Source organism: Schistocerca serialis, chromosome 5 (assembly GCF_023864345.2).
Source record: "Schistocerca serialis cubense isolate TAMUIC-IGC-003099 chromosome 5, iqSchSeri2.2, whole genome shotgun sequence".
In the NCBI taxonomy this organism is placed as follows: Eukaryota; Metazoa; Arthropoda; class Insecta; order Orthoptera; family Acrididae; genus Schistocerca; species Schistocerca serialis.
This window is the reverse complement of record NC_064642.1, coordinates 348,808,967-348,820,035: the sequence shown is the minus strand read 5'-3', so window position 1 is coordinate 348,820,035 and position 11,069 is coordinate 348,808,967. Positions and strand designations below refer to the sequence as shown.

General features: G+C 35.9%; 1 protein-coding gene across 2 annotated transcripts in view; it reads right to left on the bottom strand.

The window, feature by feature from the left end:
• Positions 1-426: 426 nt before the first annotated feature.
• Positions 427-11,069, bottom strand: part of LOC126481132 (laminin subunit gamma-1-like) — a 338,089-nt gene continuing 327,446 nt past the window's right edge. The window contains exons 21-23 of one of the 2 annotated variants that reach the window (XM_050104679.1): positions 9,884-10,001; positions 5,727-5,839; positions 427-2,153 (exon numbers count right to left, since the gene is read on the bottom strand). In XM_050104679.1, the coding sequence (XP_049960636.1) occupies positions 2,031-2,153; positions 5,727-5,839; positions 9,884-10,001 (354 nt within the window). In that variant the 3' untranslated portion in view covers positions 427-2,030. Of the gene's footprint in view, positions 2,154-5,726; positions 5,840-9,883; positions 10,002-11,069 lie in introns of those variants that run through there. The other variant, XR_007587516.1, reaches the window with a different exon arrangement.

Sequence of the window (11,069 nt, the reverse complement as noted above, 5' to 3'; positions counted from 1 at the left end):
AAAATGCTTGAAGCCAATTTCATTCCAGATAACAAATGGAAATTATGATTCTCATGATGTAAGTAAACAGCATCCACAGTAATTCTGGACAGGATCTGTCTGAACTTGAGATGTATTGAGATTCAACATCTGCAGTGTGCTTCACAGGCAAACCTGCACCAAAGTCATGTGAATTGGAGGGGGCAATGTCTGCTGTGAATAAAAATTCTGCTTTGCACATTTGAATGCTCACTCATATGCGTTACTGACTGTATATTACTAATAACAAACACAAGCACTATCTTTAACTCACAGCTGCCAACTGTTTGATTTTAACTATTATTTATATGAGAAACTGACACCTTCCCTGGAATATTTTTCCCTTTTATTGTTATTTAATGCTTACCAAAATTTCATTGATTATAAATTTATACAACAAAGTCAATATGGTGGTCAAATATTTTATGACACACTGAATAGTACAAAAGCTAGAACCCGAGCATATTTACAGAGCATTCACTAATGCCAGCAGTACTATGATTGATAGTTACAATGCTGATGATAACTGTATGTACATTGTATTTCACAATTGCTATCACACATTTCTAAATATCGTAGAGGGGAGTCAGTAGATAATGTTTTAAGAAGAAATCCATGCCTAGAAATGTATCATTTATATAAAATAAATTTGAAGATCAGATTGATCAAATTCTCACTTCACAATACAGTATGTAATGGGAGAGCTGCACAACACATATATTGAGAATGTTTTCTAGTTCCTCTCAGTCCATCACATACCTTTTTCATCAGAATACATCAATAGCTGCAAGAAACTGGTATGCTCGCAACTAAGAAGGTTGACAGTGGTGCTCTGTGGACAAGCATTAGTGTTTGTGGAACATGTGGATGAAAGCATCCATTGCAGATACACCTTGTGCAACAAACAATAGAGTCACGAAGAGCACTCATGGCCATTTTCTCTACTGTGTATGTGCCATGAAGCCGGAAATTTGAAACTGATCAAATCTTCCAACTTATTTTACATCAAACAGTACATTTCTTGATGTATGTTGCTTATCAAACCATTATCTACTAAGTTCCGTATAAAGCCCCCAGAAACCAGTAATAGGAATTGTGAAACACCTTGTACATTGTTTATTGAGCACTTTTCTTTCTTCCAGAGTTGTGTACATCACACACAAAATGGCATACCATACTCACAGTGTAGGCTCATAGCTTATTAATGATGGCATGCAACAAGGTAAACCAATATTACATATCTCTCAAAGCTTTGCCTTTTACACCTCTACATTCAACATAAAAATAATGTATTACTATCGATGTCTATTTCTTAATTCTTCAAGGTGTTTTAAATTCTATTTCAAAACAACCTTACAATGAAATTTCTCTGATGATATTAGTTACAGTATATTAACACTAAGATTGTTATCAGTAATGTTTTAATTGCAGACTTGCAGGTAGAACTTGTTTCAGTATCAGTTTGACTCTCTTGGGGAATGTAAAGATATGTAGACCATTTCTACACAACTAAATAACAATAGTGTTCATATTTTAATCTGATACAAATGGGAAATTAATTGTTTTATTGTTTAGAAAAGCAACAAACAAATATTTATTATATCTTTGGTATTTGAAGTGTATTAAGCAGATATTTTCATAGATTTTAAACACAATGTAGGAAACAAAATCTATATTTAGTGCTTAGCTGAAGTTTCAGAGCTATTTTGATTAGTATTGCAGCAACTGTTAAACATTCGTATCTCACCATGGTTGGTTCACAACTATCATATTAGTGTTGTTCACAGTGTTTCTATAGAAATATGGCTGTCCACAACTGCAAATACAAGTAGCTACAATTGATACAATATTATTATATGCTACTGACACTAATCGTAAATAAGATAGTTTAGTTATCCCAGAAAACATCAATGTGGTGTCTGTATTAGCTTCCAGGTTTCATGAGGAACTGTTCAGTTACCACTGTCTCATTTTACTACTTTTTTGTGTAGACATTCTTGTGGTATTTTCTGTTATGGTTCTAGCTGCAGGCGAGAGCCACAAGCCTTAGGCAGAGCATTAGCAACTTGTTCTGTGTGTGCTACTTCAGCCCTGAGTTTTATAATTTCATCTTCGTAATAATGAATCCACTGCATCTGGAAAAAATAATTGCTCATACTGAACAAATGAAACTCGAAGTGCATTACAAACTCAAAATGTTTTTGTTTCTTTTTTTCCAATTCAGAATGTTTTGTTTTTCAATTCATGCAAGACCATACTTAAATCACATGCCACAAAATAAAAGCTTTGACATAACAATAGCATAAAAACTTTATTAAACAGTACAAAGTGAACAAATAAACTGTTTACACAAGAATACTGTCAAGCCTGTATGATTATGTATGACCAAACACAAAACACACACAGTACTCATTGTGTCAGAATATAGTATCAAAGTGTGGTAGGACATAAAGGATGCTCAAAGAAGCAGAAACCTGTTTGGGCACCATAGTAATTTTTAATGTACTATGAATTATTTTTAATTTGATCAGTAACTCATTCAAGCATTGTACACTGAACATCCCAACAAAAATGTTGACAGAGAATATAGGGGGGAGGGGGGGGGGGGGAGATGTTACAAAAATTTTACATGAGAAAATTCCTGCGGTTACTGGTGTAGGAGGTTTCAGTTAACATCTTGACCCACACAGGCAGTACAGTAGAGATCAAAATAACAGAAGTTCTCAATTGGAGCATATATCTATCATTGTGTTCCAAATTAGCAACTTCCTACTGTAGAAGCAATTTAGAGAAAGGAGAAATAATTATGTATATGAAAACTAATCATAGATTCAAAGTTATAGACACAAGTAGTTATCATGCAGAGTAACACAAGTAAACATATAAACGTGAGGTGATGTTACCAGTAGTGCACTTTTAATTATTGCACTTTCCATATCCCCATTTGGGAAATATTGAAAAGTTCTCAGAAAAATTTAAAACAATGTTGTTTCACTGTGAGACAGAGAACTGTCCTTAAGCCAACTTTAACAATCATGCAGTAAAATTATAATTTCTATCTAATACAAATCCTCCACCCTGTAGCATGAAATGATGTGTAGTGAAAAAATAATATATAATGACAATATCAAAAACCTCAATGACATGTTAGGAAATGCAGCATGGTCTGAAACAGATTATTATTACACATACAAACATTTTGCTAGAGGCTTCTTTCTCAACAATCCATAATAACTTTAGTTATGGACACTGTCATTTTTTTGTACTTACAACAATGATATCATGTAATAAATATAATAAATATGTACCACAAGTACCATATTAGATATTATTATATAAATATTTACCACTGCTAATATGCAGCAATACACAAAAATAGTACAATAAATAAATAATGGAAATCAGAAATCTTTCTGTGAATATAAAAATCTTTTAATTAATGATTATTTCAACTTGCTCATAAATGTGCTCAATGAATTTCCTTTATAGTTTTTGTAACCTGTCTTCCAGCTGCCAGTTATCTCTTTTATTACTCTGTACCATTGCCACCACCACCGCCCCTGCCAGTCAGCCTGCATGCTATTTATCTGTTTCTTTCCTCAATCGACTCGATGAATTGAGTTCGTTCATTCATTCGTTCATTCATTCATTCATTCATTACATACTTAAATAGTACATTGAATATAGGGCAAGTCAAAGTCAAAAATTGCGAAAGGAGCAGACACACACACACACACACACACACACACACACACACACACACACACACACACACACACACAGAGAGAGAGAGAGAGAGAGAGAGAGAGAGAGAGAGAGAGATAGAGCATGACAAAATTAATTACAGATAACAATCATAAATTACAAGTGACAAATACAGCAATTTGAATTTAACAATTATTACATAATCATTGTTTACAAGGCTACTTTGTGTAATTTAAAAATTCTTTTACGGAGTAAAAGTAGTTGTACTTTCCTATGTAGCACACATTAATGCTCTTAATGATCATGATTCTGTTACACAAGCATTGTGCGCTTGTCCCAGATCTGACTATCCTACTTTGCACATGCTGCACAAAATATTTGCTTGTCTACCTGCATCTATTGCTACAATAGAAAGAAGTTTTACAACGTTGCACTGTCAAAGGCATGGCTGAGGTCGACAATGAAGGAGGGTTGACTTAATGGCTCACTCTGACATTGATTGTCCTATTGACAATGTAATTAATCAATTTGCCAGGAAGAATAGATGCAAGAGAGGTGCTCCAGGTGATTATGTGCTGTTAACAAAGGTACTCACTTTGGTTGTCTGCTGCCATGGCCCATTAACAACAAATTTTGCCACACTGTCATAATGTATATGTTCATCATACATCCCACATTGATTTCTGTGGTTATTTCATGCACTGTTACTTTTTTGTTAGCACTGACAACTCCATGCAAATGCCTCTGCTCTTGATAGATAAGTGAAAGCTGTCAGCCACTGTGTTATTGATGGTGAGAGATAATGCCTGAAATCTGATATTCTCAGCAGACTCCTGACGCTGTGGATCTTGAAATATTGAATTCCCTAATGATTTCCAAAATAGAAAGCCCCCTGTGTCTATCTCAAACTATCTGCATTCAAAGTCTGTTAGTTCCCATCATGTGGCCATAATCACTTGCAAACCTTTTCACAAGAATCACCTGAATACAAATGACAGCTCTGCAAGTGCAATGCCCCTTTTATACCTTGCGTATGTGATACTATAGCTACCTGTATTTGAGCATATCTCTATCTGATGACTTTAACTACTTCAGTGTACATTGTTTCATTACGCTACACACACTAGTAGCTAACATCATGCCCATTTAGTGTACCAGAATTTCCAATTTGCTAGCTTGGAAAAATGAGTCAGCATCCCACTTTAACAACTGAGATGTTGAGTTCAGAAAGAGGATAAGGTGTTAGATTATATGTATATCATTTAACGTTATGAGTAACTTTTTGCAGAAAAGAAAAACAAAAGGAAAAATATAGTGTGAAAGTGTTACCTGAAATGATAGACGTTTTATTGTCATTATTATTATTATTATTCATTTGTGTTACTTTTCTTGCCAAACCCCTACTATGTGTTATCTAAGACATTCTTAAATGTATAGAATATATTGCTTAAAAGGTACTCTTTACTTTACTTTCTAAATAAATTTGTTTTAGCAATTTCTTTAACCTCCTTTGGCAGTTAAAGACTTATATCCCTCTGTAGAAAATGCTATTTTGACATATATGTCTATTCTTTCTTGGTAAATGTAAGTTCAGTCTACATCTTGTTCCATTGTCATGAGCAGTGTTGTCTGTACAGTAATTATCAATGCTACTTTTCATGGGTACAATCGACAGTTAAATGTACTCACACAATGAATTCCAACAACAAGCAAAAGTAGCAGTGAAAATTATCTCTGAAGATGACATTTAACACTCCATGACTGTCTCTGCACAAAATTGTAGGTCTAAATAGCTATGGGCAGTCACAGAAGATATTTACATTATTGTCAAAGATCATTTGTTAGTAGGTGTATGAGCTTGTATACTGTACAGTCTGTGTAACATGTGAACAAAGCTTCATTCATGGAAGACTATTGTTCCAGAATGTTTGTATTTTATTTTCCACTTTTGTATTTACAGCAAACAAATCTGAAATAAAACTCAACAGAATAACAAAGTTTACCTGCTCATGCCTGGCTTCTCTAAGAACTCTGATCCTCTCATCTAATCTGATGTTCAGTAATTCATTTTCTGCCATCACAAACTTTCTCTCCAGGATTTCTATTGTAGAAATATCTGAAGAAAAACAACAGTGACATGTTACACCACTTGATAAAACGTGACTGCTGCTACTTCACAGTATTTAGCAAATAGCTGGTGCTGATGCATGCCAATTTCTGCAATTGGAGCATTTATTTGTTATAAAAATTGCAAAAATGAAAATAATACAGGTATTGCAGTTTGATCATATTACATTACTATAATCTATCTGGGCTTGTCCTGTGGGACTAGCTTTAAGAGAGCACATTTACAGACTGCATATTATTTTCTGCTGAAGTTCTACCATTTCCACAAAATGAAAATTAGTCCACAATACTATCACAAGCATGAGAAGTAAAAAAATGTGGTTTGCTAATTCTAATCAATGAATATTTTTGATAAGTGAAATCTACAGTTCCTTAAGAGTAATCCAAAACAAATTAAAAGCACAGCAAGATCAATAATACAGTGGTCAATATCATGCATAACTGTCAACTTCATATGACACAATGAAACATCATTTTGCCTCATGCCACCGTATTTACAGGCAGCTATACACCTTCAGACATATCCATGCAACATGGTAGGTGTACTCCTTCCAGTACTGCTTAGCATCAGCATTTCTGGATAGTTTAACCATCTCCAATTCAGGGGCTGTATCAATATTCAGTCTACACAAGAGTGCGAATTCTGTATCCAAGCAGGGCACAGATACAATACCTACAACCATATGCCATCTGAACTGGCTAAATTATCTCCACTAAACAACCCAAACATATAATTCATCATTGGGAGAGTAATAGCATTTCCAACAGGACTGAATGTATTTCACAGAAACAAAGTGTGAAATGCGTTTTTTGATCACTATCTAAGATTAGGTCTCTTTTAGGGTCTGTAAAGGATAATCTTGGTTTTTGTAAGGCCCGTGTCTAGCATATTCCATGCAGTCATGGCACATCATACAGTTGTCTGGGGGTCAGCACCACAGCACCATGGAAAAAGCACCATGGAACACATGTGTCTCTCACACATACAACAGAAAAACTACTATTGCAGAACACTGCCTTGGTATCTGTCATTTTATAAGAGTATAACAGCACAAAGATTCCTGGCAAACACTTCCCTAGCTGTTAGAGTAATTTATTATCCAAGCAGGTAGGAAGATTTTTCTGTTTAGCAAAATTGACAAAAAGTAGATTTCAGAGTACTTGACAGCTCAACACAAAAGTTTTGTCTCAAGTACAGATAGTGTTGAGGATCAGTGGACAAAGTTCAAAAGCATCATACAATATGCATTATATGAGTATGTGCCAAGCAAGATCGTAAGAGATGGAAAGAGCCATCGTGATACAACAACCAAGTTAGAAAACTGCTGCAGAAGCAAAGGGAACTTCACAGCAAATATAAACATAGTCAAAGCCTTGCAGACAAACACAAATTACACGAAGCAAAATGTAGTGTGAGGAGGGCTATGCGAAAGGTGTTCAATGAATTCGAAAGAAAAGTTCTATGTACTGACTAGGCAGAAAACCCTAAGAAATTTTGGTCTTATGTCAAAGTGGTAGGTGGATCCAAACAAAATGTCCAGACACTCTGTGACCAAAATGGTACTGAAAAGGAGGATGACAGACTAAAGGCTGAAATACTAAATGTCTTTTTCCAAAGCTGTTTCACAGAGGTAGACTGCACTGTAGTTCCTTCTCTAGATTGTCGCACAGATGACAAAATGGTAGATATCGAAATAGATGACAGAGGGATAGAAAAACAACTAAAATTGCTCAAGAGAGGAAAGGCCACTGGACCTGATGGGATACCAGTTTGATTTTACACAGAGTATGCGAAGAAATTTGCCCCCCTTCTTGCAGTGGTGTACCGTAGGTTGTGTAGTGTAGCGTTCCAAAGGATTGGAAAAGGGCACAGGTCATCCCCGTTTTCAAGAAGGGATGTTGAACAGATGTGCAGAACTTTAGACCTATATCTCTAATGTCAATCAGTTGTAGATTTTTGGAACATGTATTATGTTCGAGTATAATGACTTTTCTGGAGACTAGAAATCTACTCTGTAGGAATCAGCATGGGTTTCGAAAAAGATGATCGTGTGAAACCCAGCTCGCGCTATTCATCCATGAGACTCAGAGGGCCATAGACATGGGTTCCCAGGTAGATGCCATGTTTCTTGACTTCCACAAGGCATTCGATACAGTTCCCCACAGTCATTTAATGAACAAAGTAAGAGCATATGGGCTATCAGACCAATTGTGTGATTGGATTGAAGAGTTTCTAGATAACAGAACACAGCATGTCATTCTCAATGGAGAGAAGTCTTCCAAAGTAAGAGTGATTTCAGGTGTGCCACAGGGGAGTGTCATAGGACCATTGCTATCCACAATATACATAAATGACTTTGTGGATAACATTGGAAGTTCACTGAGGTTTTTTGTGGATGATGCTGTAGTATATCGAGAGGCTGTAACACTGGAAAATTGTACTGAAATGCAGGAGGATCTGCAACGAATTGACACATGATGCAGGGAAAGGCAATTGAATCTCAATGTAGACAAGTGTAATGTGCTGCGAATACACAGAAAGAAAGATCCATTATCATTTAGCTACAATATAGCAGGTCAGCAACTGGAAGCAGTTAATTCCATAAATTATCTGGGAGTATGCATTAGGAGTGATTTAAAATGGAATGATCATATAATGTTGATCATCGGTAAAACAGATGCCAGACTGAGATTCATTGGAAGAATCCTAAGGAAATGCAATCTGAAAACAAAGGAAGTAGGTTACAGCACACTTGTTTGCCCACTGCTTGAATATTGCTTACCAGTGCAGGGTCTGTACCAGATAGGGTTGATAGAAGAGAGAGAGAAGATCCAACAGAGAGCAGCGCGCTTCATTACAGGATCATTTAGTAATCGCAAAAGCGTTACGGAGATGATAGATAAACTCCAGTGGAAGACTCTGCAGGAGAGACACTCAGTAGCTCGGTATGGGCTTTTGTTGAAGTTTTGAGAACATACCTTCACCAAGGAGTCAAGCAATATATTGCTCCCTCCTACGTATATCTCGCAAAGAGACTATGAGGATAAAATCAGAGAGATTAGAGCCCACACAGAGGCATACTGACAATCTTTCTTCCCATGAACAATACGAGACTGGAATAGAAGGGAGAACCGATAGAGGTACTCAAAGTACCCTCCGCCACACACCATCAGGTGGCTTGTGGAGTATGGATGTAGATGTAGATGTAGATGTAGATGTAGTTGTAGATGTAGATGTAGAGATTAGATGAAGAAGTGACCTTATAGAGACAGGCACTTTTGTTTAAATTCTGCTTGGAATGATAATGTCATAAAACTCCTGTAACACCTTGGGCTGAAAGGTAGAAAGAGGGGGGGGGGGGGGGAAGTTAAATGATGCAAGTTATATCGAGCTGCACAAGATAGAGGAGCGTGGAGGGCTGCATCAAACCAGTCTCTGGACTGAAGACCACAACAAAATATAACATTCCCTATAAGCACAGCTTACATTTACAATTAACAATTTAGTACTACACAATATACCATGATAACCACATAAGTTTTGATGAAATCAATACAGAAAACATGTATAAATTCAACATCAAGTTTTTGTACCTAAATTTTTGAAACATATTTATGTGAAACATCATTTTGCTTGAAAACAAAGGAAATACTGGGAGTCAGCTTAGATACATAAAGTATATGTAAATAAACATATCGATTGCATGGATTTTGCAACTTAGCTTACTTTGTGTCCCCTGTTACACTAGTGTGCTGTGGATGGACTCTAGAACTTCAGTATATCTCAGAAATACAATGAGAAATGTGTAGCATAGCAATGAAATACAACAATGCTATACACTAACAATATGTTTGGCCAAGATAATCTTTTACACCTGCAGTCATTATAATCTCTTTTTTTGACTATTCACATAAACTATTTCTACATGTCAGTGTTCATGTTTCATTGATAAATTCTTCCAATAAGAAAAATTCTGATGTAAATGTTCTATTCACTGATATGGTAATCTAGATGGATGAGGTTTACTATTACCTAATTCAGAAAACTTAGTCATTTCTTCAGTGATAGATCTTATCTGTTGCAGAGACCACTGTGCTACTTTTAATGTTTCCACCTGATCGTATCTCATTTGGTCTATGTCACCTTTCACCTGAAACACAAGTAAAGTTGAGAATACTATACATTTCATCACGTTCATTTTAGTACTGAGTTCTATCATGCTATCCTGAATCATTTGCATACAGCATTTAGGTATGCTGGGTACAAACATTTTCACTTTAGAAAGGTAAATCTTTGGTCATTGGTGAAATGGGTGGCAGAGTGTCATTTGTAACATTAACTAGAGGAGAAAAAAGGAACTGTGGTAGTTGTGTTGCGCACTGAACACAAAACAGGTGGATACTATGGATTTGCTAAGTGTGGAGGGTAAAACAGATGGGTAAAGCATGAGAGACACATAACAAAAAGATGTCTAAATACAAAACAGTTCCTTTATTGGAACATTAACAGGCACAATTAATTGCAGAACACAATAATAGCAGAACACATTTACAAAGGTAAGTTGCCATGAAAATGTCTCTGAACAAAAACTCTTAGTTGTGTTGGCCCAGTAATCCCAACACCCATGAACGCATTATGAATACACACGAGGCATGCCTACTGACTGTATGTAGTGTAATCAGTTTACACATCTTTAAAGACAACAAGAGGAACATCATTAATGTTCTTTAGGTATCATAAATGGGGCTGATCTAACACAATGACCAAGGAAATATGCAAATAGAAATAAATGAACTTGGAAGTACCGTGAGTGCATCTAACCTAACAGAGTGATCCAAGCACAATACAAATAAACAAACTTGAGGTACCATGGGTGAAGCTAATCTAATACAGTGATCAAAGCAAAATACAATATACAAATAAACAAAGATGAGGTACCATAAGTGAAACTAAACTAACACAGTGACTAAAGCAAATACAAAATAGAGATAAAAGAACTTGAGGTACGGTGGTCGAAGCTGGTCTAACATAGTTGGGGATTTCAGTCTCTAACAGCTGCATGCATAACACTGCATTAGTTTATGTATAGTTCACAAACAAATGTTGGATCTTGCCACACTCCCTACAATTTAAACCTCAAACAGGCACGCTGTTTCTCATAATGCAAATGCACACACAACATACTTTGTACACTTGTAAAGAACAGCTGTCTTTCTTT